Source organism: Patagioenas fasciata (assembly GCF_037038585.1).
Source record: "Patagioenas fasciata isolate bPatFas1 chromosome 6 unlocalized genomic scaffold, bPatFas1.hap1 SUPER_6_unloc_2, whole genome shotgun sequence".
NCBI lineage: Eukaryota > Metazoa > Chordata > Aves > Columbiformes > Columbidae > Patagioenas > Patagioenas fasciata.
Window position 1 is genome coordinate 29 of NW_027288504.1, and position 26,300 is coordinate 26,328.

Here is a 26,300-nt window from a genome sequence, read left to right on the forward strand (position 1 = left end):
CGTGAGCTGGAGGCAGCTCTGGGTACCCAAAGCTGTTAACCGGTGTTAACAAACGCTGCTGCTGAGATTTGGGGGTGAAAGTGCCACAAATGTGATTTCCCAGGGAAAACAGAGAGATTTGTCAGTGCCTGGTTGTTCCATGGCACATTGTAGTTAAGCACAGTGGTAATTTTGCATCGATTTTACACAGGATTACTGGCTCTAACAGACTGGTTGCATCAAATAAATGTTGACTTGCTGCACTGGTGGCCTTGTGAACAGCAGATGGCTTCTGGAGGGGGTGACATCTCCTGTGAGCCCAGGAGTGCTGGGCCCATCATACAGGGAACGACCTCCCCTCCCCGAGCAGGGCAGAGGACCCAGGGGTCCGGGCTGCCTGTCTGTGCTCCTCCCCTGCCCCAACACCAAAATACATTCCTTGGGGGACAGATATGGGCCTGGACTAAGATGGTACATAAGATGTTTTTCCAATAATTGTTATTAAAAACACACTAAAGTCATGTGATGTTTATTTCAGTTACGTTCCCACTCGTTCACAGACCAGGCCCAAGGACATTCACACATGCCATGCACTTGGGGGCGGTTATCCGGCCCGAGATGCCATTCTCACGAGTCTGGGCTATAACTTTTTACAGTTATGAGAAACGTACTTCAAAGTAATCTGTCCAAGGCCCTTTATATGTTATTATGTTAGTATTATGTCTTTGACTGTCCAGATGGTCATGTTAGTATTGATCTTCCTTTATCATCCAGATGGCTGGAACCACACATCTTGCTTTTCCACATTTACTTTCCAAGAGGCTGCTGAACTGTGGCAAGGTGTTGCTGTCTGTACGGAGAACATGGTTGTAAAAGTACATCATGGAGATGCTCACACAGCCCAGAGTCAGCCACTGAAGAATATCAAAGCAAACACAGGTATGTCCCTGAAGGGCTGCCAGCTCTGCAGGGGACAGAAATCGGGTCTTGGGAATCTGAGATCCCTCTTCTGCTCCAGTCAGTGAGCACAGACTGGTGCTGGAAACCGCTCAACATCCAGGTCGCCCGGGCAGCAGCCACTGAGACTGGAGTTATAAACCCATTGATTCCCCCGCTGTCACACTGCCCCACAGTGCCCAGAGGATGCTGACCAGGGCCCCCAGGATGGGGATGTTTGGGCCAGGGGTGCAGTGAAGGGAACCCCGCGCCCCGCAAAAAGCCAGGGAGAGCTGCGAGGCGGGTGGGGGAGAGGGCAGGGGAGGCCGTGCCCCTGGGGACACAGCTCCATCCCCCAGCTGCTCTGAGCCCCACTCCGGCAGGACTCCCCAGGCTGTCCCGAAGCAGAGCGGCACCCCAGCTGTCCAGCTGCTCCCCTGGGACCCCCCGGCCTCTGGGCTCCAGCCTGTGCCCAGGGCAGCCAGGGAGCCCCAGGCGTGCGGGTGCCCCAGGACCTGCTCCTCCCCGCTGCCCCAGCACTGCCCTTCTCTGTGGGCTCTGCCCGCTGCCAGGGCTGGGGGAGCCCAGGCTTCCAGGCTGCTTTAACTGCCCTGGATCCCCTGATCGGTCACTCTATGAGGCACCGATCTTGGTGAACGGGCTTCTTGTGCCGTGGGCCCCGGGCAAACAGAGCTTATCAGAGCCGCTGTGGGAGCAAACATCCCTCCTCGTGCCAGGGGAGCTCCGTCCTGCAATGAGCTCCGAGCGGCTGCCTGGGAACAAGCGCCCGCTTCATCACGTCCCTCTGGATGGCCACGTCCTGCTCAGGGACAGCGCTGGCCTGGGCCGAGGATGGGGGCATTGAAGGGACACTCGGTGGGGACAAGGGCCTTTGGTGAACTGTGGCCAAGTCCCAGGAAGGGACAGGGCTGGAGCCAGAGCCTTGTTGGGGACAGGGACACTGGGACCCACCATGTGGGATCAGCTCTACAGGGCGGGACCCAGGTTGTCTGGGAGGGCACAGTGACCCCGGACAGGGACAGGTGAGAGCCAGGGCAGGGGATGTTCCCTCTGCTCTGTTCTCAGCTGTGGCTGCAGACTGGACCAGTTGGGGGCTGGCGGTGCAAGGGAAATGGGGTGGGCTGGAGCTGGGCACTGACACCACCCCAGCACTTCCCCCAAGCCCAGCCCTCCTCTCCCAGAGCCCAGGATTCACCAGTGCTCCCCATTGGCAGCGCCACCAGTGACTGAGGATCCCAGTCACCAGCTGTCCACATTGCCCCAGCTGTCCTCCCACCTCCCAGAGTTCCCTAATCCTGGGGTCCCTGGTGCCCCAAGAAGAGGAGTGACTCCCAGCCCCTCATTTATTTAAGGGGCTGGAAAGGGCTCACAGATAATTGTGCTTAGAGACCCCAGATTTGAGGCTGGTGTCATCTCTAGGGGGGGTTCCATAGGGAAAGACTGGCCTGGGAGTTGAGGGGCACTGGGAGATGGTGGTGCTGGGAGGTGAGAGGCACTGGGAGGTGGGGGGATCAGGCTTTTGGGGTTGTTGCAGGATGGTTTCGAGTTGGAGCAGTGGGTCATCACCATAGGGTGTCTGGCTGTCAGGGACACACTGCTGTCCCCCCTCACCACTGTGGATGCCTGGGCCCTTCCCCGTGCAGCTGCCCCATGCAGGAAGCGGCACTGATGCCAGGGAAGGCAGCTGGATCAGTGCTCAAGGCGGGAGTGACTCTGGGCCAAGGCTGGGTTGCCAGGGCGGGTGTCTCTGCCAAGCTTTGCCCTGGGGGCTGGAGGCGTGGGGAGGGGCAAGGAGTCGTCCTGGGAGGGATAAAGGTGCCCTCACCTTTTCTGGCATCACCCAGGACTCGCTGCACCGCAGAGGAAGATGAAGGTCGCAGTGCTCAGTGTGGCCCTGCTCTTCACCATCCTGCTGTGCACCCCAGAGGATGCGCAGGTGAGGCTCCAGTGAGGGCCCCCACCGGTTTCTTGTCTTGGTGCCCCCACACCCCTCTTCTTTGGGCCTCCCCATTCCATCCTTTAAGACCCCTCAGGTATCTCCTCCTCAGGATCTCCTCTGTGTCCTATAGAGGGTCCCCAAATGCTCTCCCTTTGATGGATGCCAATGCCTTTCTTTCCATCTTTCCACTCCGTCCTTTGCCGTTCACCCTGTCCACTGCGGTAGTGCCCCCAGATCCCCCTCCTTGAACACCCCCTCCCAAACACTTTCCTGATCCCCGCGTTTTGTTCCTCTGCTGTCCTCTTCCTCCTGCCCCCACCAACAACCTCACCTGAATTCCCCGTGTCCCCTCCCCTTGAATTCTTTACCCCTCACTTGTATCCCATGCAGTCCTGTCCCTCCAACACCCCCAGCCCGGTCCTTTGGGTTCTGCGAGTTCACAACAGTGCCCTGCCTGTGTGTGACTCCAGGAACAAACCCCACTGGCCCAGTGAGATTCGTCTCAGCTGCCCTCATTGCAAGTGCTCCTGTCTGCTCTGTCACCCTTGCCCATGATGCCGGGCTGTGCTCTCAAAAGTGCCACAGCAATCAGAGAGGTTCTGGGGTCCTTGGGAAAGGCAGACATCCAACCCAGCTTCAAGAAGGGCTCTTTATTAAAATGCAGCCGTTTTTCCGCAAGGAGAGCTGCTCCTCCACCTGGGTCAGCGACGCCAGCAGCACAGGGCCTGCAGGGACCATCGCGATCGTGGCTGCTCCCTTGGACTGCTCAGGATGAGGATGGTCTGAGTAGCGAGGGAGCGGATGGAGGGTTTACTGTCCTTCTCCAAGGGCTGAAGGGCTGCAACAGAAAGGAGCAGAGCCCAGATGATCTCCCACATCTGCAGAGACCCCCAGGCATCCCCTCCTGAGCAAGCTTCCTACTCACCACTGCAGATCTCAGCCAGCTTCTCCTCCTCCCTTCGGTCCCTCAGGGGCCGCGCAGCCAGCCCTGGGCACAGAGTTCCGTCAGACCCCTGTTGCCTCCCCCTCACCAGAGCTGGCCCCAGGGGATAGCCCAGAGCTGACATAGCGGGACTGAGCAAGGCGGCCACCAAGGCCACCCACGTGGGCAGGGCTGGGAGGGGAGGCCAAGGCCCTGCACGGGGCGGCCGGGGCTCTGGCAGCCACAGGGCTGCTCCTTGCGCCTGGGCAGCGGCGGGGACTGGGGTCAGGCTGCTGAAAGAGGGACCCGGGGGCTGTGACTCACCGATGAACCTCACGGCCGCCTCTCGCAAGCTGGCCTGAGCATCCCTCAAGTATGGCAGGCTCTGACTCAAGAACTCTTGAGCCCTGCTCCTGTCCTGCTCCACCTGGAGAGGGCACAAAGGTGTGAGCATGTCATTGTCTGCACCCCACCCCGAGCTGGCTGGACCAGTCCCTCCTCCCAGTAACCCAGGTTCCCCTTTCCCCGCAGGCCTCTCCTGCCCCCCAGCCAGGAGCCCTGTGGGGCTGAGGCTGAAAGACAGACACAGGCAGAGTGGTCCCAAGGGTGCTGAGCGCCCTCCTTCCCGCCAGGCATGGGGCAGAGGGGAGAGCCCTTGGGGGCTCTGTTCTTGAGGACAGGGAACAAGGGTGCAGCTCGGGGCTGCAGCAGGGCGGGCGAGGCACATCTGCAGAGCACACAGCCCAGACATGTGGGGCAGCCCTCAGCCAGCCTGGGCCTTAGCTGTTCTCACCAAGCTCTCTCCAGTCCTCCATGTCTGCCGAGTCCGCACCAGGTGTTGGAGCTGTTTCCATTCCAGGAGCTCTGCTGCGCCAAGGAGGGCTTCCCTGGCGGCCTGCGGGACAGCAGAAGATGGGACATGGCACCCATCGTCTGCGTAAAGAGACCTGGTGTCCCCCTGTTCTTGGCTTTGTTCCTGGAACACCTGCCCTTTGGGGCCAGCGACTTGCCCTGGCCCAAACATCTGGGGCTCTCTTGTGCACAGCCCTGGGGGACAGGGACTGAGGCTCAAAGCTCGAGACCCAGCGCCTGCAGGGACAGCTGAGGAGCCCATAGGGATGCGCCTGTTTAGGCCTCGGTGGCCACGGGCTGCTGCTGAGCCCTGTGGGACCAGGTATGGCAGGTGGTGGAAATGGCCATGGCAGCTTCTCTACTGCTACTCGTGCTGGGTCTGTAGGGACCCTTCCTATGGGCTGGAGGAAGCTGCCAGTTGGCAGCAGCCCTGTCCCCTGGTGCCCAGGCCACCCGTGTGCTGCCAGCACACCCTTCTGTGCCTCAGTGCTCAGCGTGGAGATCTGTACCTTGGCCACGTTGTTGCTCTGGTCGCTCAAACGAAAGAAGAGGGGGAGCAGCGCACGGTGCACGTAGCTCTTCATCCTCTTCTTGTCGTGCGCCATCACGGACTGCACCCGCTCTCGGAAGAGGCGGATGGAGAGCTCTCGCAGCTGGCTGGACTCCTGGGAGGAAGGAAGAAAGGCGGACTTCAATCCCAGCAGCTCTCTGCCCATGGTGAGCAGGGGCAGTATCGGGGCTGACATGAGGGGAGATGCTCCATGGTCAGGTTGTGCAGCAGGGAGCTGTGCTGGGCTGCAAAGCCCAGAAGCCATCCCACGAGAGCCCAGGGGAGCAGAGCCTGCTCCCAGTGCTGCCCACGGGGCTGGGCCAAAGGGCAGCTGGCACTGCAGGCTGCCCACCCACAGGGCTCAGGCTCCGTCATCAGCCTTACATCGTCAAAGAGGGGCAGGAGCTTTTCCTCCAGCTGCTCGACAGCGGGTCTGGCCTCTTCCCTCTTCAGATGTCCCATCACGCTGCGGAAGAACGCCAGGACTTTCCTTTTCATTTCTGTGTTGCCGTAGTCGAGCAACCCCACAACTTGTGGCAGGAGGGACTGTATTTTTCTTGCCTGTATGAAAAACAGTTTCGTTTTTGTGAAAGGGTCAAAGACCACCCTGGCAAAAAAAGCCGGTCACTGAGCACCAGCCTCCTGTCCAGCTCCGTGGCAGGTGGTGGCACAGGAATCTCTGTGGCAGCCTCCTGGCAGGTGGTGGCCATGGGCACAGCCACGGAGATACAGGAGAGCAGGGCCGGGGCAGGGAGGGAAGAAAAGCAATGACTCCCTGTGCCCTGCTCAGCCGCCCCTTTTCCCACAGGCCCCCGTGGGCAGATGTCTTGGAGAGACTCCGTGCCTGGAAAGCTCCCCAGGCAGCCATCAGGCCCCAGCACGGCAGGGAGGGCATTTGGAGCTGTCAGCCACTGCCTGACCCCCAGCCAAGGCCAAGCCACCGCCTCCCCCAATGCCCCAGCCCCAGCTGCCAACATTGCTCCTCTTGATGCTGCCCTGCTCACCATGTCAGCTCTTTCTGACCCACTGATGACGCCTCCGGGAAACGTGGAGTCTATGACCAGGAGTCTTTCGCGCAAGTTCTTTAAGATCTTCTTCAGGGTCTGGGGTGTGGAGATCATCATGTCCCACATGTCCAGGGCAGTCCTGCAGGAGAGCGCTCTGTCAGCAGGGCAGCCTGGGCCACAGCAGCGTGTCCGGGCTCAGCGCTGCAGGATGGTTGGATGCCCTGGGCAGCAGCAGAGGCTGAGCTGGTGCTCCTGTGGGGCTGGCAGAGCGTGGGGGGCTCAGGGCTGGCTCGCTCAGCTGTGGCTGCTGCGGGCCTGGTTGACCCCCAGCGCTGGAAAGCGTGGTGGGATGGAGGGTCCTGCTCCTCGGGGGTGTCCTGCAGGATTCCTTGGCTCTGTGCCCCTGTCCCCACAGTGAACAAGCCCTCATGGCTTCTGGGGCCAGTACCTGTCTCCTGGTGGAGCGATCCTCAGCAGCGTTGTGAGCACCTCCCCAGGTCTCCTGTCAGCCATGAGGAGAAGCAGGGACGCCACGCTCTGCCGGGCTGGTGCTGTGTTGATGCTGTCCAGGTTTTTGTGGATGCATCTCATGATCTTTGGCAGCTGGGGGAGACACAGGTCAGGATGGTGCTGCCACTGGAGTGCAGCCACTTCCTCAGCTGCCCCTTCCATCCCTCTCTGCCACCTTCGTGTGGCTTCAGATTCCTGAGACACCAGGGCTTGCGGGGGAGGGATGGAGGGAGGAACAAGGCCTGACAGGGCTGAAGGGCAGGGCAATCCAGCCACAGGCCACTTACATCCACCAGCCAGAAGTCAGGGAATTCCATGACCATGTCCAGCAAGTCTGTTGCCCGCTTCTTGTCAAAGATGCTGGCGTCTCTCATCGCCTCGATGAACACAAGGACGATGTCTGTCCTCTCAGAAGTTCTGAGGTGTCTCGCGCAGGACTATGGGAGAAAGGAAAGAAAGGAAGGAAGTGAAGCCAAGTCACACCGAGTGCCCTGATGCTGCTGCTTAGCCAGGCAGTGCCAGCAGCCCTGCAGAGATGCCCGACGGTGCTGGTGGCAGAGCCCGCAGCAAAACTGGCAGCAGGGGCGGCAGTGGCTGCACGGGGAGGATGAGAAGAGAGGCCCGGGGTGAGGGAGGAGGGTTGGACTCATGGGCACAGGGTGCTGGCCCTGCCGTGAACCAGGGCTTGCTGGTGGCCAGCGGGACTGGGGCTGCTGCTGGGATACTGGTGCCAAAGCCCTGAACCCAAGCGCGTGTCCAGGGCTGGCTCGGTGGGCCGTCAGGGCTCTGCAGGCCCGTGCCGGCCACAGCTCCCAAAGCAGCTGCCTGGGCAGCAGCCCCGCGTGGGGAGAGCTGCAGGCCGCTCTGGGGTGCAGGGATGGGGAGACGGCCCGGCTGGAGGGTGCCTGGCTCCTTACCGCCAGCGTGGGATGTCTGAATAGCGCAGAGCTCATCTTCTCTATCCTCCCCACAGCCCTCTCCTGCACACATTCTCTCTCAGAGCTGGTGTATGTCAAGAGCATCTGGGAAGAGAGAAGCTGCTAGTGAGCCCTGGGAGCAGCCAGCACTCCAGCAGAAGCAGCACCGCCCAACTCCTGGGCTGGACTCTGTTCTCGAGCAAAGCCTGTAGTGGGGTTCCTGCCCTCGGACCCCTCGCAGGTTTGGGACAAACGCCCCGGGCCAGCCCCGTGGCCAGGCAGGAAGGCAGATGCCACCCTCTGTGGCCACTGCGCTGCGGAAGAGCCTGGCGGGCAGCCCCTGGCTCCCCGGGGAGGTGGGCACCCTCCCGGCAGCGCTCTCTGCACGGCACGGGTGGCACTGTCACCTCCAGAGTGAGGAACAGCCCTTGTGAAGCCCACTCTTTGCACACGCCAGACCTGGAAGATATTCTGGAGCAGCTCGCTCACTCTGGAGGCTGAAGAGCCGAGCACCAATGCCTGCAGCATGTTGTCCATGGCTTCCACGGCCTGCAAGAAGACAACGAGTTTTGGCTGTGTTTCCTGCCATCTGTTTCACACACGGGGGACTGATCTGAACTCTCAGTGCCAAGAGGCAACTCCTGTGCTGATTTGCTGTGCCTGGGAGAGACTCAGGGGCAAATAATCTGCTACAGGCAGAGCAGCAATTGGCACTGGATGTGGCCAGGACAACTGGCAGTGGACGAAGGCACGAGGGTGTGAAAGCAGAGCTGAGACCAACCCTGCCTTGTATCTCTGGTTATATGTCAGCACGGGGTGAACAGGGAGCAGCCAGAGGGACTGTGGGCTCCCGTAGTTCACCAAGCACTTACTTTTAAGAAGAGATAACGGCCCATATCCTGCATTTTCTCTTCTGGAGGAAGCAAGAAGACACTAGAGAAGCAGGCTTGGAGGAGGCTTGCCTCCTTGCCCTCCAGCGCCCTCTCCACCGCGCTGCAGAGAGAGGGGAGCCAGTCACACTTTGGTATTTGGAGCAGTGCCTTGAGATCTTGTGCAGGGGTCCGCGGGAGGGATGGGCAGGTACCTCAATTCGGCAATGGCAAGCATGGCGTTCCACCGCACCGCCGTGCGCACTTTGTTCCTGGGCTCCTCTTCCAGCAGCACCTGCAGAACACAGCCGGGATGGGACCTGGCAGCTGCCAGCACCCAGTGCCACCAGCACCCAGTGCCGCCAGCCCCCGGCCCTGCCCAACGCTGTCCTCACAGGGTGCCGGGGGCATCGCCCCCTTCCCCAGAGACGCCAGGTGTCCCCTCACCTTGATATTCTCTGCCAGCTCGTATCTCTGGCAGAAGAGATCTAGGCCCTGTGGGAGGCCGTGGCGCTTGCTTTTGTAGCACAGGTCACAAATGTTCTGAAGAAATGGAATCTTCTGACTCTCCTCCTGGCAGCCAGGGGACAGAGAGACAAACAGGGAGTGTGAGATGGGGACACAGAGCCAGTGGCACCACAGCATGGGGATCCAGTGACAACTGGAGACCTGGGAGCAGCAGCTCTGCCCAGCCAGCTCCCTCCAGCAGCCCCGCAGCAGAGCCCCTGTCAGCAGACACCGGCTCAGCCGCCCTCCAAACGGCCACGGTTACCTTTTCTGGGCTGCTGACGAAGGACACGATGGAGTCCACGCGTCTCCTTTCGAATTGGTAGACAGGTAACCAGCCAGCATCTAATAAAGGAGGAGAGCAGGGAGGGCTGCAGAGAGGGTTTGCAGGCAGGAGAGAGCAGAGGAAGGAGCTCTGCCCCACGTCCATCCCGGTGCCCGCTGCCCCGGCACAGTCTCCCCGTGCGTGTGGGGCTGGAGGGTGCCCGGCAGACGGGCTGAGATGCTGGAGCCAGGCAGGATGGGGAAAGCCCCCAGTGCAGTGGGTGAGGAACTCGCTTCAGACGGGCAGGAAAGGTCCCCATCCCGCAGCACGGTGCCTCCTGCCCGCCCAGCTGCCTCTCGCTGCCCGTGCCCTGCAGCAGGAGCTGGGTCCCCTCTGCCCGCAGAAGCTGTGCTGGGGCCGGCTCCCAGCTCGGAGCAGCCCTGGATTTCAGGCAGCATCATGCCCACCAGCCATGGAACCCCCTGCCAGCGTGAGGGGAAGCGTGATCCTGGTGTGGAGCAGAGAGCGATTGCTGGGCCCCACCCCGCCCAGACAATCAGGGCCCCTCACTCACCGATCTGCAGTGGCTGGACCACATCCACCTGGTTGGGCTCTGGTGGAGATCTGACCTCCTGGGGAGCCCCAACCTCCTCCTGCCAGGCCAGCCTAGGTTGGATGGGGGGCCTCTCTGCCATTTTGCAGACAAACGGAAGGACTATGGATGGGGAAGGCGGACGCTTCCTCAAAACTCCTCGGTGCTGCAGCTCTGCCAGAGGCAGCGGTGAAAGGTGTGGGCTGCGCTCGTGTGCTCCTCGTTGGGGAAAGACGTGAGCTGAGCTCAGGAGCTCCTTGCTCCGAGTCTGCCAGGGGCAGCTAGAGCTGGGTTGTGGTTGGACTCGATGATCTCAAGTGTCTCTTCCAACCCAAAAAATTCTCTGATTCTCTGACAGACGTGGGCTACGCTCGGGGCTCTCGCCAGCTCCGTGCTCGCACCCTGTCCCGTCACCGTCCTGTCGGACAGTGTGGGCTGGGGACACAGCTGCACTGATCACATGCGGGGCAGTGGGTGTCACCAAGTGAGGTCACAAAGGGCCCCACTGTGACCCTGTGCCTGGGTGGGGAGGGTCAGGATGTCCCCTTGGGAGGCACAGGCCAGCTCAGCCCTGGGCACCTGGCTGCTAAATTTCCATCCCAGTTTCTAAAAGTTCATCACCCATCCCACTCTGAGCAGAGTCTTGAACAGTCTGCTGCACCGCTCCATGTTCCCAGCGGCTGGTGCACGATGGGGGTGTCACAGACACACTCAATGCCACGCTCCTTGCTCCAGGTGTCTATGAGGATGTTGCGGAAAGGATCCCGTTGGCTGGCTCAGTTCTCTCTGGGTTGCCATGTGTGACAGATGCACTCGACCCCCCAATCACCCCCAGCCAAACCCGCAGCAGTTTGGTCCAGAATGCAGAGGAGGGAAGGGGCTGAGCTGTAACCAGGCCAAGAACTCCTGCCAGGAGACCCACAAGGAAGCAGAACGGCAACTGAACGCTGGGAACTTGTGAGCACAGGGAGTCTCATGCAAACTTTTCCTGCTGTGTGCAATTTGACTACGAATCAACCACTTCACTCCATAAATGCGACAGCCTGGAGGAGCCCGCTTTGAGCTCTCCCAGCTAAATAAGTAAGCTGTGTGGCAAGGGTTTTACTACTCAGAGGTCAATGGATGAGCCCAATTTAAGTTTAATAGTAATCATTTACCTTAAGTAGATGCACACTAAATATAATGAATTATTTAGGGACATAAGGTTGTATGATTTTTAATATACTCTTTGCTTCATGTTACTTGGTAGGCTGGATTTGCTAAAATTTTAAGCTGTAAACTTCTGCTCATATCTACCAAAAGCAACTACAAACTACACTGAACACTTTCAAGATAAGGCCTATATTGCACTTTGCTGAGAAGAAAGGAATTTGCGTCCAGGCAAAACAGCACCTGCAAGGTTATGGACAATAAACGATGTCTACAGCTCAACACAACAAAGCCCACGTGGAATCAGAGAAGTTTGCCACTGGAGCTTTAAGCATGGACCCCAGTGCGAACGGTTTTCAGGGAGGCAAGAATCCTGGCAGTTTGCTCCGTGAACGGCTACAGGCATCTGGAGAGAAGGCCAGCAGCATTTGGCTTGGCGTATTTCCCCCATGCAGTAAATAATAGAGTGAACCTGCCACTGAATTCTTGAAGTTGCACTTGTCTTTAAGAAATCCAAGTGTTGTTCTGCACTGAGCAGAACCCTAAATTACTCCCCAGCGACACCGCATCGCCACAGAACTTGCTGTTCAAGGCCCAGGACAGTGCTGCGGGCGGTGCCGTGGGGCACAGTGCATGTTTCCAGCCATCAAGTGGTGGCTTCCACCATTGTAAGCACGGAGCTCTTGCCGTGGCAGGTTTGTGGCGCTGTGATACAGACACTCCAGTCGTCGCCCCCATACCACACAGGCTTTGACCGCTTGTCTTGCTTGATCGTAGCGCATGTTTCACAGTGGTGAATAACCTGAACAGCAGCATCTGTGGTCGAGTCCACCCCTCGACCATGAGCCCGTGTATATGTTGCATCCCTTCCTCGATGACCTGGGGCATCGTGGGCCCAATGGGCCACCAATAATTCACCTTCATCTTGCCCATGCAAATCTATCTCAGCCACTTTAACCTGGGCAGCTCGATCCCCCTGCTGGTTGTTCGATCGGGTTCTTCACTGGACGGACTCTCGGGCACACGGCTTCTCCGTGGCAAACTCTCACAGGCAGGTTCTCCAGCGGGCAGCAATATCTCCATGATTCAGCAGCCCAGATGGGTTGGGCTCTCCGCTGCCAGCGGCTCCGCTTCCACTGCTGGAACCAGCGCCACGGGGCATTTCCCACCATGCGTGAGAGAGCAGAGATGGAGCTTCTTAGATGCTGGGCCCTCTTCAGGCCCTGTCAGGATGGCGGGTGCTGGGTCTGGCGGGGCCTCTGCCCCACGGCGGGGGCTGTGGCCCACGGTACAGCAGGGCCACGATGGTTGGACGCGGTCGGCGGCGGTGGCGATTAGCCGGATGGCCCCGGCTGCATTCCAGCGGCACGGCCCGGGATCCTGACTGTGTGAGCGGGTGGTGCCACGGAGACGCGGGGTCTGGAACAGGGGGGCGGCTGGGGGGACGGGAGGGACGGGGAGGGTGGCAGAGAGGAAGGGGCCCCGGGGCTGGGCCAGGGCTGCTGGAGCTCGGGGCAGCCTGACGTGCGCCATGTCAGAGCTCGGCCTGGGCGCCCGCGGAGCCGCCTTCTGCTCTCATCACTCCTCACCACCATTGGTTGGGAGGGCTGTCAGTCTCCCGCCCTGAGGTGATACTGCCTGGGATTGGCTGCCTGGGCTGTCACTCTGCCCTGGTTTGGGGCCCACCCTGCCCTGAGGTGATGTTTCCTCTGATTGGCTGTCCAGGATTTCCCCCAGCTCCTCCCATCCAGTGATTGGTCAGGCCACTTGTCAATCATCCATGTGCTTCACCCCACCACACGTGATTGGCGCAGCCAGCACAGCCCGCCCCTAAACGCTGCCCAGTTCATTCACCTCTTCCTACCTTTCCTGCAGACCTCAAAGCTTGATTGGCTGGTTACATATCAATCACTTGACTTGCCCCGCCTCCTCAAATGTGATTGGCTGTCCTGGGTCCACTGACTCCCCATAGACTTCTGGGTGGTTGTTGCCAGGCAGTGGCTCCACCTAAAAATGAATCTGTGGGCTCTGGACAGAGGCCGTGGGTGATAAAAGACACGTTGGGACCCTAAACATGAGGATTTGGCCCCAAGGAGGAGGCTCTGGGCACTCAAAGGACGGGCAGATGCTACAGATGGCGCTTTGGGCCCTGCACACGAGGGCACCCTCTTGGCTCCCACCCGAGCTGAGTTTGGTGCCCGTGACCCCACGGAACGACGCCTGTGCTGTCCAGAGCGGCCACGGAACAGATGGAGCCCAAAGCCACGGACACCGGGAGCTCAACGGGCTGTTGTGACATTTCATGGACGTTTCACAGGGGCTGCGCATGGACTGAGGGGAACTGTCTGTGTGTGACATCAACGGGCGGGAAGGGGAGCGGTGTTTGGTGAGGACGTGTTGGATCGTGTGGTTGGGTACTGGAAGGTTTACAGACTGCCTCAGTTTACCTGTCTCATTCATCTATGGTCTCTATGGTCTCCATGGGTCTCTATGGTCTCCATGGGTCTCTATGGGTCCCTATGAGTCTCTATGGCCTTGGGGCTTGGGGAACTCGGGTGAAAAGGAAAGACAGACTGGTGTGGGTATGGGATCTCTTAAGTGTCCTGGGATTGCTTTGCTAATCACTCTGTAACAGCTCCTGGCTATTAACTCTATATGTGCCCAGAGAGGCAAATAAGTCCATGAACCGACTTTCCAATTAACGTTTCCTTCTTACAAAAACCCACACTTCCATTTTCTTATCGGCAACAGACTGGAAGATGGCAGCTGAAGCAGCATCTGCCTCTTGTGAAAACAGGTAACAAAAGATGGTGACACTCAGCTCATCCTTAGTTGCTTCCTGCACAGGAAACCTGTCCATTAATTTAATCTTTGGTGTACAGGCAGGGCCTTGCTGATGTTCCTGTGTCGCAGCAAGTGTGTGGATGTCAGGCTTTCTGCAGATTTGTGACTGAGTTTTCCTGTTTTCCCTAACAAGGACAATCTTGCTGTGGACTCCTGAAGTCTCCCATAAACTGGTGGATTTAGAGAAGGATGGGGAGCTCCAGTGAGCTCAGGGAGGACCAGGCAGCAACACAGGCAAAGCAGACAGGAACTCGACGGGGTGAACATTAATGGAATTTATTGACAGATGAAACTGCGGTGTCTCCCCCGTCTTTGGGTGGATCACCGTGCACCCTGAACCGATATAGGCAGGTGTAGTCCGGGTGGCCCCAGTTGCTCAGCACTTCCAGCCTGATGTAATTCACGACCCCAGGGAACTCGTTCTGCAATGACAAGGAGAAATGAGTCACCTTTTCCTCTCTGGCCCGTGAGCACTGACAGAAGCACTGCGGCGATGGGCTCCATCAACAGTTTCCTTCCTGCTGCCCCGCGGGGGCTTTTGACCTGTCGTGGTGCAGACGTTCTTATCCTGCTCAACCACATCGGGCCATGAGAACAGCACAGGAAGAAGCAGCGACCAGATGCCTCAGCAAATACACTGGAAAGTTCTCGCCTGCTTTGGGGCACAGGCTTCCACAGTCAGAAGACCCAGTGCTGGTGTACAATTTCACCTCAAAACTGACATTTTTTTTCCTCTGGGGAGACTCAAAACTGACAAATTTCACCTCGCATTTGACAAATTTTGCTCTGGGGAGACTTGAAACCAACAAATTTCTCAGTGGGGGTCAATGGGGTTCTGTGATAGTCAATGGGAGTCAATGGTAGACAATGGGAGTCAATGGGAATCAATGGGAGTCAATGAGAGTCAATTGGAGTCAATGGGGTTCAATGGGGATCAATGGAGAACCTTAAAACTGCCTTTAATCCCAATGGGGAGTCCCAAAATGCCTTTTAATCCCAATGCGGAGCTCCAAAAATGGCTTTTATCCCAATGGGCAGTCCCAACATGTCTTGTTGCCTTCTGATTCCACCTTCAACTGTAATGCTCCTAAGTACTGAAGTTTAAACCCAAAATGAAAGAGAAAAGCGGCAGCGCAGGCATCCGCCACCAGGAAGTTAGAGCAGAAGAAAGGCCAGCGTGGCACACGCTCAAGGACAGGGCTGCCTGTTCCCTTTGGCAGGGAAGCCTCTCCCCATCCAGCCGCGTTTCTCCTCCTCTCCTACAGTTCTCCTCCCTCTGTGTCCCCATACCTTCAGCTGGAAGGTCTGACTGGGATTCAGCGCCGCCAGGAAAGTGAACTGTCCCAGGAACGTTCCCTGCTCCTCGTGTTCTTCCTTGAAACCCTACAGAAAGATGGGTGGAGAAAACAAGAGCATGTGGTGCACCATGGAATACTGAACTTCAGCCGGTGAAGTACAGGGTTATTTCAGCTACGTAGTCCAAGGACAATGAGCAAAAGAGAAAGACGAGAAGCGTCAGGTGGGCAGCACACCACACTTGCCTACTCAACGAGTCCAAGCTGCCTGTCAGAAAAGGAGTAGACGCTCCCAGTGAGAGGGAGGTGATCTGAGGATCACAAATGCCACTGGGGTTGGAAGCCAAGATGGTTTAGGACCATGCACTGTCCAGCTCCTTTTCCCTGTGGCTCCTGGAGTAGCATCTTGCCCCAGAAGCTTCAAGTGGTACATTGAATAAAAGGGGAACACAATGGGAAGGAAGCAACACCAAGGAGCCTCTTTGTTCTGAGAGCCAGGAGGAAGCTTCGGGCCACCAGAATCTTCGACCCATCTTCATCCCCTGCTTAGAAATGCTGTGCAACCCCCTGCCCCCGACTCTAGAGAAATCACTTACATAGACAGCGAAGTCCTTGGGAGCTCCGGAGAGACTTTCTCCATGGAACGCTGTCCCTGAGACATGGTCCATGGTGACAGCTCTGGGAACGACTGGCATGGACAGCTTGATGAACACGTGTCCCTGACTCCCTGGGAAGGGCCAGCAGTTGCCAGGATGATTTTCTGCCTGAAAGGACAAGAAATACTCAGCAGGGAGACACAGGAGGAGAGCAGGTGCATGCGAGAAGGGGGCAGGAGAAGAAGCTTCCAGGAGCAAAGACAGGGAGAAAGGCAACTCTGAGCAGCGTGTGTGGTTCATTCTCCTGACCTTTGTTTTACTGCTGCTTGGTGCTCCTACCTCCAGAATCAGCTCAGGGGACCTCATGTAATCCATCACCGGAAGGGAGTACAAGAACACCTTTGCTTTAGCATTCCGGAGGGATGGAGAAGTCCTGGACCGAATGACGGCTGCCCCTGGAAATTCAAACATGAGCATGATCACCAGGCAGTGTCAGGAGGAATATTGCACTGTTGACTTGGAAAAGGTTTCTCAGTTGTCATCCATGTCCTACAGTGGGTTCCCCTTTGCACGACCCCTCTGGAACACACAGTAGTGAGTCATCAAGCTGTCATATCTGGCCGTGGAAATAGGCAAGACTATGAACCAGCCTTTCTGTTCTTCCCATGGGGTCTGGCCCGTTACAGGCTCTGTCAGTGGGAACACTTTTAGGGCACGAGGTGACCCTTGACTTCTCGCCCCTTCTCTCCTACCCCTGGGCACATTCCAATGCCCATCTTGTCAATCTGGAGAGGAAGCACTTTGGAACTGGTTTGTTTGTACAGTGCCACTGCACCTGCTGATTTCAGGGCGTAATCCGGCATCGGGACCTGGATTTCCTCCAGCTTCTCCAGGGCTTGATTGATGATCTCCTGAACAGCCTGGGAAGGAACACAAAGGAGAGCACCTGTTAGAAGGGAAAGGAACGGGGCAAGCAGCTCCCCTGCAAGGCCAGCCAAGGTGAAGGGGACAAGGCCCATCTCAGATGGAAGGAACGCCCACATTGCCTGGAAGCCTCCCAGGTTTGCTCTGCTGTGATTGATGGGATCAGAAAGGGGGGGCTGCTCACTCCACTGCTCTGAGTGCTGGAGCTGTGGGAAGGGGCTTTTCCTGTGGAGAGGCCCCAGGCCAGGCAGCACGGACAGACAAGCCTTCTGGGCATGAGATAGGCCTGGCTTAACTGTGGACCTCTGAGACCATTCCTTCTTTCCAACCCTCCCTTGAGGAGGACCTGAGATCTGGGCGCAGAGGAAGGTTCGACTCAGACAGCTGTCATTCCCGTCACGCTCTCTCTTCCCCAAAAGGAAGTGTGGCCATGACAGCATTTGTTCCAGCAGCACCAGCCTGCTGGCTGTGACAGGGAATGGAGCAGGATACGTGCCGGAGGGAGGATAAAACCCTTGAGCAGATCCTTCTGCCTTGTGCCCTTACCCATCCGGTAAAGCCTGGGACCTTTGCCTGCTTCACGCCTTCCTGCAGAGCCTGCTCAGCCACATCCTTTGTGCTCCAGCGCAGATGATAAAGCTGTTCCTGGAGCTTACGGAGCTGGTCTGGCAGGGGCAGGGTTTCTCTCAGCACTTCTAACTCTCCTGCGGTGCTCCAGAGTCTTTTTGCACCAAGTTGTCCCACGTGGTAAACACCTGTCAGACACACACCAGAGCTTAGAACCTGGTCTAACGTTGGGTTATGCCTCGGGCTGCCCACTCCCCTTTCTGTGTCTCTCCCAAGTGCCATAGTTGTCTCTCCTCTTGTTGCCTTTGACAGGGGCCATCATGGCATACGGGCTCCAGAACAGATGGACGTTCCCTGCCCTGGACTGTGCTCCTTGTCCTGCAGAAGATTCTCAGCCCCTGAGGCAGGAGAGCTCAGCCACGGCCTCTCCCTGGGCTGAAGAGACCTGGCCCAGCCAACCTGGGGAAGGCAACTCAGCCCTTCCTCACCCACACCCATCCCGCTGGAGCAGGGACTGGCACAGCTCTGCCGGGGACTTTCTGCTCTCAGCTGAGCTCCTCTGCTCCAGCGGGGGAAGTGGAACAGGGCAGGATGGAGCCCCGAGTACCTCCTAAAGCACCATCCTCAGGTGGGAGCTCTGCAGAGACTCACCGAAAGAGAATAGACCGAGAAAAAGCACCAGGATCATTGCCTTCAGCGTCTTCATTTTCCTGCAGAGCAGATAAAGAAAAGGCTGGTGAAGCTGGCGGTACCTGTCCAGATTAAGGGCAGGAGTTGCAACAAGGGCTTTGGCCACGCTTCACATCTGTGGGGATGGAGAGGGATCCTTTGGAAATGGAAGGGACACAATGAACGCCTGCTTCTCCTGCCCACCGTCCAATTGGCACTTGTGCTGATCCTGTTCTCCAACCTCTCAAGAGAAGGTTCATCCTGTGCCCCTACATTTCAACAGCTGCCAGGCGGGGGGTGTGTGATACTATGGCAGACTGTATTTGGGCCACCCCCTGGGACTCTCTCCATGAGATTCAAAATGGACCTGTCCCTCATTCTGCAGAGATCAAAGCCTTTCTGGGCCCAGCCCTTGTGTTCATGAAGAGACTGAAAGGCGACTGCTGCCTTCCAGCAGCTCCAGACCCAGCTCTCAGGCTGCCCTCGTGTTCCTCTCCTGTCCACCCTCCACCCACCCCAGCTGACGAGGTGGAAAACACAGCTGGGGAAAGGGGAGGAGGATTTTTCAAACATACCCGTTCAGAAATTCAACCTTCTCTGGGTGTCCCTTGGTACCTGCTGAGGTGCAGATAACAAGCATCTCGCTCGCTCAGGAGTGAGCCAAAAACTCTGCGATCTCGATTCCCTCAAGATCGAGAGTGACCGAGGCGCAGGGAGACCCCTGGTCTTATACCCTGCTGTGCCGACCTCAGCGCTGACGCTGCTTTGTGACATCAGCGGCAGTGGGTGATGTCACAATGGAAGAGGCTGCGCCACGTCTGGAGGCAAAGACCCACCTGACAGGAGCGGGTCTCGCAGTCCTCTCTGCAAGGGAAGGAATCCTTCACCATAGAAAGACGGGAAAGGTGCAGGAACACGTTGCTCTCAGAAAACAGACTCTGTCAACCATGCTTCCTCTTGTTGACCAAAATTCAGATGGTGTTACAAAACTACCACAAAAAAGTGATTCTTAGTCTTATTTTATGGACCATTGACCGCCCCATTGACTCCCATTGACCATCATTGACTCCCATTGACACTCGTTGACCGCCATTGACTCCCATTGACTCTCACTGAACCCCATTGACCCCCACTGACTTCCCTTGATCCCCATTGACTCCCGTTGACTCCCGTTGATCCCCGTTGACTCCCATTGATCCCCATTGCCCCCCATTGACCCCCATTGACTTCTCTTGATCCCCATTGACTCCCGTTGACTCCCGTTGATCCCCGTTGACTCCCATTGATCCCCATTGCCTCCCATTGCCCCCCATTGACTACCATTGACCCCCATTAACCCCTATTGACTCCCATTGCCCCCAATTGACCCCATTGACCCCCATTGATTCCCGTTGACTCCCTTTGTCTCCCATTGATTCCCATTGATCCCCATTGACCCTCATTTACCCCCATTAGCCCCCATTGATCCCTATTGACTCCCATTTACCCCCACTGATCCCCTTTGCCCCCAATTGACCCCCGCTGACTCACGTTGACCCCCATTGACCCCCTATATTAAGTTAGCAGGACTTATTGAGAGGGCTTTAAACAAGATTTGAAGGGGGAGGAGACAAAACCAGATGTGGCAGAGACACAGCCAAGGGCGACATGCTGGCATCTGAGGGCCTTCGGTCTGCCGACCCAGTGCAATCAATGGTACAACTGAAGTGCATCTGTATGAATGCACGCAGCACGGGCAACAAACAGGAGGAGCTGGAAGCCCTTGTGAGGTACAAAAGCTGTGATTTAATTGTCATCACAGAAACATGGTGGATGACTCTCAGAACTGGAGCGCTGCAATAGATGGTGATAAACTGTTCAGAAGGACGGGCAAGGAAGGAGAGGAGGTGGGGTAGCCATGTATGTTAGAGAGGGTTTTGATTGAAACTTTAGGAGGGTGATGATAGGGTTGAGTGTCTATGGGCAAGAATCAAGGCAAAGGGCAACAAGGCAGATATCCTGGTGGGAGACTGTTACAGACCACCCAACCAGGATGAACAGGCAGATGAAATATTCTACAGAAAGCTGGGAGAAGTCTCCCGATCACCAGCCCTTGTTCTTATGGCGGACTTCACCCTACAAGGTGTCTGCTGGAAGTACAACCCAGCAGAGAGGAAACAGTCCAGGATGCTCCTGGAGTGTACGGAAGACAATTCCTGACACAGCTGGTCAGTGAGACTACCAGGGAAGGAGTCCCACTGGATCTGTTGTTTGTCAATAGAGAAGAACTCATTGGAGGTCACCTTGGGTGTAGTGATCATGAAATAAATGAGCTGATTATCCTTGGAGAAGTTAGAAGGGTGCTCAGCAGAACTGGTACTTTGGCCTTCAAAAAGCAAACTTGGACCTGTTCAGGGGGATGGTTGACCGAGTCCCTTGGGAAACAACTCAAGGGGACTGCAAGGATGCTGTGAAGTTATGCAGGAACAAAACGAGGTCTGAAGCCCAACCAGACCTGAGCCCAGCTACTGCGGTAAAAGACAGCACAAAATACTTCTATAAATCCATCAGCAACAAAAGGATAATCTAAGAGCATCTCCACCCTCTGGTGTGTGGGGAAAAACACAGTGACAGCGATGAGGGAAAGGCTGAGATGCTAAATGCCTTCTCTGGCTCAGTCTTTAAGAGTCAGAGCAGTTGTGCTCCAGGTACCCAGCCCCCTGAGACAGGAGACAGGGACAAGGAGCAGAATGAAGCCCCAGTAGTGCAAGGGACAATGGTTGGTGACCTGCTACACCACTTGGATACCCACAAGTCTATGGGGCCAGATGAGATACACCCAAGGGTGCTGAGGGAGCTGGCAGAGGTGATCACTGAGCCACTTTCAATTATTCAGCTGCAGCCCTGGCTAAGTGGGGAGGTCCCAGTTGACTGGAAGTTGGAAAATGTGACACCCATCTACGAGAAGGGCCAGAAGGACAATCCAGGGAACTACAGAATTGTCAGTCTGACAGATCATCCCAAGTGACATCAGGCAGCGCATACAAGACAACCAAGACATCAGACCAAGTCAACATGGGTTTATGAAAGGCAGGTCCTGATTGACCAACCTGATCTCCTTCTATGACAAGGTGACCCCCTGGCAGATGAGGGAAAGGACGAGAATGTTGTGTCCTTAGACTTCAGTAAAGCCTTTGACACCGTATCCCACAGCATCTCCTGGAGAAGCTGCAGCTCATGGCCTGGATGCTGCATCTGCGATGGATAAAGAACTGGCTGGAGGGCCGGGTCGAAGGAGTTGCGGTGAATGGAGCCAAATCCAGTTGGTGACCGGTCATGAGTGGTGTCCCCAGGGCTCAGTATTGGGGTCAATTTTGTTTAATCTCTTTATCAATGATCTGGATGAGGTGATTGAGTGCACTTACTGTTTGCAGATGACACCGAGTTGGGTGTGAGTGTTGATCCACTGGAGGGGGGGAAGGCCATGCAGAGGGATCCGGATGAGCTGGATTGTTGGGCTGAGGCCAGTTGTCTGAGGTTTAACAAGGCCAAGTGCCAGGTCCTTCACTTGCGTCACAACAACCGCTACAGGCTCAAGAAGAGTGGCTGGAAAGCTGCCTGGCAGAGTGCGATCTGGGGATGTTGGTTGACAGCAACTGAACATGAGGCAACGTGTCCCCAGGTGACTGAGGGGAGACCATATTGGTCTGTACAACTACATGAAAGGAGGTGGTAGCATGGTGGGTGTTGGTCTCTTCTCCCAAGTAGCAAGTGATAGGACAAGAGGAAATGGCCTCAAGTTGTGCCAGGGAAGGTTCAGATTGGATATTAGGAGACATTTGTTCATGGAAAAGGTTGTGAAGCAGTGGAACAGGCTGCCCAGGGAAGTGGTGGAGTCACCATCCCTGGAGGGGTTTAGAGGATGTTTAGATGGATTTATTAGGGACATGGGTTAGTGCTAGAGTTGGGTTATTGTTGGACTCCGTGATCCTGAAAGTCTCTTATAGCTGAAATTATTCTATAATTCTATTGACAAATCGAATTCAGGACAGTTATTCCCTTTAATGTGAGTTATAGGCCTGCAGTGTTACATGAGTTGCCAAGGCTCTCACACACCCCTACATGCATTAGGCAGGGACAGCGATGGTCCTGTCCAGGGTAGCAATCCCCATTCACAGTGAGTGTGGGACAGACACACAGACAGCACTGCAGACAGATTCAGTGCCTTTGTGCGAGAAACTCATTCCCACCTCTGAAGCATCGCAAGATCTGCCCCTTCTCTGTCCAGTAGATGTAGGGCAGCCCATGAAAAGGTAGCACATCACACCGGGCTGTCCTTGGGTATAGCTACATTTCCAAATTTCCTTTCATTCTTTTCACAACCCTGTTCTCACTGTCTTGATAACACGATCAAGGCACAGACAAACCATTGTCACACTGGGCCTGTCAGCAGCACTTTGTCATTCCCACAGATCAGTGACACGTCTGCCCAAGTACCTCAGGGGCAGCAGAGACACCACTGACTAAACACACATTTCCTTACGGGTCTGTCATTCCCAGCCTGTTTCTCTCTGTCCTTGGGGACAGCAGGGCTTACTCACTCTCGTGCTGCCCAGTTTCAGCCCTACCTTTCCATCTGCCAAGCACTGTAACATTACTCTGCTGCTTTGGCCCAGCAGCACTGGGGAGGCTGCAGCAGTGCAGGAGTAGCCTGAGAGTGCTTGAAGGGTGGTTTCAGAGGTGGTGGGGGTTTTCTTCATAGTGGGAAAGAGCTTGAGAAAGAAATAATGGCACAAAGAGCAGCTGGGGAGGTCCAGGCTGGACATGAGCAGAAAGGAATGTGACTGGAAGGGCAGTGCTGTGGTGGAGCAGGTCAGCAGAGGGAGTCTGCATCAGCCCAAGGCTTTGTGCTTCAAGGAACAGCTGGGGAGGATGCAGAGATCTCAGCAAAGGAAGGAAGATGCTCAGACAAGAGCCAGGTGGGGCAGCAGGGGGGATGTCTGCAGCCTGCAGGGAAAGAGGTGCAGGGGATGCCACAGCACAGGACAGGCTGTGGTGGAGGTGATCAAGGGATGTAAAGAGGCTGAAAGCCCCACCAGACATGAGCTCCTTCTCCCCTTGGCTATGGCTGTTGTCTGCACCTCTGATGCCTGTGAGGAGACACCTTGTCCTTCCAGCACAGGGGCCTCATGGCCTCCTTGTCCCCAGCCAGGAACCTGGGAGGTGTGGGACCGTAGTCCTGCCCTTGGCCTTGCACAGCCCCACATCACACTGTCCCAGGAAGGGCCCTGGGCAACGTGGGAGGGACAGGATCTGCCTTCCCAGGGACTGGGGGTCAAGGCTTGACCCTTTGGTTAATGAAACACATCCAGGTTTACTCAACATCAGAGAGACCTTTACTTTGCTTTTCCTGATCTGTCATCATTGCCTCCAGTTTTCTTCTGCAACTGACCCTGGGGATGGTTTCTCAGTATATAACTCATTGGGACCCATTAACATTACAAGAAACTTTGGAGTTTGAATCTGACTTTGACTTCTTCAGAGGTTTCATCAGCTTCCTCCAGGGCCTGAGGCCCATGGACTCAGGACCAAATCCACCAGAGGGGTCATTAAAGCGCCTTGGGCTGTTCCTGTGCTGCTGAGCTGGGCTGGGCTCCTGGGACACAGGGAGCTCATGGGAAGCGGCAGCGCTGCAGAGAGACAGCTCTGCCCAGGAGCAGCTCCTCTGCACACGCAGCAGGGCTGAGGGCTCTGCCTGGGGATCTCAGGGAGACGAGCAAGGCCGAGAGAGATGAAAGGTGGTCAGGACTGGGAGGATGACTGAGAGCTCACTGGAGGAGAAACCTTTGCAGCCCTTGCCATGGTAAGTCTCTGGGTGCAGGGCAATGCAACTGTAGCTCCTGGAGGCATCTCCTCAAACTGGCACAGGCACAGCTGGTGGGATCTGTAAGGAGGGGGCTCTTGTCAGGCAATGTTGAACAGCTGTGAAGCCGAGTGAGCACCCAGGTGTGCCCAGGGCTGTCCTGCAGAGCAGAGTCCCTGTACCCCAGGGCTGTGCCGGGACAGGGACTCCGCCGCCTGCCAGGGTCAGCGCTCAGCCTGCCCGGGGAGATCCCATGGCAGAAACTGCTGGGGAAATGAGCGTTCGCCCATAAGGGCAGGAAAGGTGCTTCTGCTCTGGAGAGGATGCTGTGTGGGTCAGGGCTGCTCAGAGCTCCAGATCACCCCACAGACATGGCAGAGAGTCCTTCTGAACCACAACATCAAGACAGCAACAGCTGCAAGGGAAGGAGTCTGTGCTTTCAGTTTTCCACTCTTGGTTGTTTGGGTGTGCAGTGGGAGATGGGGATTTATTTCTCTGCTTTGGAGAAGACACTGAGACCCCAGTTCTCGTTAGGACTTGTCTGAGCTGCTCCTGAGCCCCTGCACATGCAGAGCTGCCCCTGGGCAGTGCCAGGAGGTGTGAGCAGGACAGAGCTGAGCACACAGCAGGTGGGACGGGGTCTGTGACACTGACAGGGAGCAGACCCAGGGACAGAGTCACAGCTGCAGGCAGCACAGCCATGGGCAGGAAGAGTTAACTGCTACCAGACATGCTGGAGATGGGATTTAGGAACCTCTCTCACATCCTCTCGAGTGCAGACACATTTCCCAGTGCAACCCCCTGGTCTCCTCTCCTCCCCAGCAGAGCCTCTGCCCCAAAGCCATGGGGTCCAGGTCACCAGTCTCCACCTCAGCAGCTGGACCTCCAGGTGAAGGGTTCCTGGAACGTGATACACAAAAAAGGTGCTAAAAGTACTTGCTCTACAGTGTCATTAAGTGAGTGGGAGCAGCACAGCTGGGTAAGGAGAAGGTTCCACAGCATGCCCGTCTGCCTTTCCGTCCCTGCTGTATTTTCTGGCAGCACTGCAGTGTTCTTCCTTGTTTCTCCACCTGTCCCTGGTGCTCTTGCTCTCTGGAGATGGGGTGGGAGTGTGGGTCAGTTTTTGTTCTGACACCAACTCAAGGGGTCTTGCCCCCAAGGTGTGTTCATGGAAAAGAGATGCCCAAGCTGCATTTTAAACTGTGATGAACAGTTTTTCTCACTTGGTAGAAAGAGAGAATGAGCAGAAACATCCCTCCATTGTGGATGGGGGTTTTCCATGAGAAACAGCCTGTTTTCTTCAGAGAAGTCTCCCCTAACTTGTCACTGTCCTTTCTTCCTTGCACAGGTCCTCATGCCCACAGGCAGCAAATGGCCAACGACAGCTCCATCACCCAGTTCCTCCTCCTGGCGTTCACAGACACACGGGAGCTGCAGCTCTTGCACTTCTGGCTCTTCCTGGGCATCTACCTGGCTGCCCTCCTGGGCAACGGCCTCATCATCACCACCATAGCCTGGGACCAGCACCTCCACACCCCCATGTTCTTCTTCCTCCTCAACCTCTCCCTCCTCGACCTGGGCTGCATCTCCACCACTGTCCCCAAGACCATGGCCAATTCCCTCTGGGACACCAGGGCCATTTCTTATATGGGATGTGCTGCCCAAATGTTTTGCTTTGTCTTTTTCATTTCAGCAGAGTTGTATCTTCTCACCATCATGTCCTACGACCGCTACGTTGCCATCTGCAAACCCCTGCACTACGGGACCCTCCTGGGCAGCAGAGCTTGTGTCCACATGGCAGCAGCTGCCTGGGCCACTGGGTTTCTCAATGCTCTGCTGCACACGGCCAATACATTTTCACTGCCCCTGTGCAAGGGCAATGCCCTGGGCCAGTTCTTCTGTGAAATCCCCCAGATCCTCAAGCTCTCCTGCTCACAATCCTACCTCAGGGAACTTGGGCTTCTTATGTTTGGTGCTTTTTTTTTTGAGGGATGTTTTGTGTTCATCGTGGTGTCCTATGTGCAGATCTTCAGGGCCGTGCTGAGGATCCCCTCTGAGCAGGGACGGCACAAAGCCTTTTCCACCTGCCTCCCTCACCTGGCCGTGGTCTCTCTGTTCATCAGCACTGCTTCATTTGCCTACCTGAAGCTCCCCTCCATCTCCTCCCCAAGCCTGAATGGTGGTGTCTGTTCTGTACTCGGTGGTGCCTCCAGCAGTGAACCCCCTCATCTACAGCATGAGGAACCAGGAGCTCAAGGATGCCCTGAATAAACTAATGGCAGGATTGATTTAAAAAGTAATAAAGTGTCTGTCATCTGCTCTTTAACAGATAACAGTTTTAATGTAACTCATTAGAGGCCCAAACTTTTGTGTGTTTCTGTGTTGGTGATGTTTATTTTTTTAATAAATCATGTTATTTTTGTCATCCCCTTTCTACTTCATTGTCTGTTTTTTTTCAGACACACTGGCTGTATAAATATGGACCCATGCTCTCTGCGTATTTAAAGAAAATAAAGGGCTCTGCTGCCATTTTTTTTCACTGAGATTC

The 26,300-nt window shown here is 56.3% G+C and overlaps 1 protein-coding gene across 6 annotated transcripts; it reads left to right on the top strand.

Moving 5' to 3' along the window:
- The first annotated feature begins 691 nt into the window (after positions 1 to 691).
- Positions 692 to 11,498, top strand: LOC136116282 (uncharacterized). Of its 6 annotated transcripts, none has more exons than XM_071802930.1 (4): positions 692 to 918; positions 2,781 to 2,872; positions 3,555 to 5,366; positions 6,008 to 7,683. In XM_071802930.1, the coding sequence occupies exons 3-4, from the start codon at positions 4,916 to 4,918 to the stop codon at positions 6,622 to 6,624; spliced, it is 1,068 nt and encodes a 355-aa protein (XP_071659031.1). In that variant the 5' UTR covers positions 692 to 918; positions 2,781 to 2,872; positions 3,555 to 4,915; the 3' UTR covers positions 6,625 to 7,683. The 6 variants fall into 6 exon arrangements, 2 of the variants coding, with proteins under 2 accessions (XP_071659031.1, XP_071659030.1); XM_071802929.1 differs by having other exon boundaries at positions 693 to 918; positions 3,346 to 5,366; XR_011736768.1 differs by lacking the exon at positions 6,008 to 7,683 and adding an exon at positions 7,690 to 11,498 and having other exon boundaries at positions 696 to 918; positions 2,781 to 5,366.
- Positions 11,499 to 26,300: the final 14,802 nt, after the last annotated feature.

Coding starts and splice junctions, on each gene's coding strand:
- LOC136116282 (XM_071802930.1), top strand. CDS start 4,916: ATGCGCCTGTTTAGGCCTCGGTGGCCACGGGCTGCTGCTGAGCCCTGT. Junction 5,367..6,007: donor CCAGCAGCTCTCTGCCCATG/GTGAGCAGGGGC, acceptor CTTTTCCCACAG/GCCCCCGTGGGCAGATGTCT.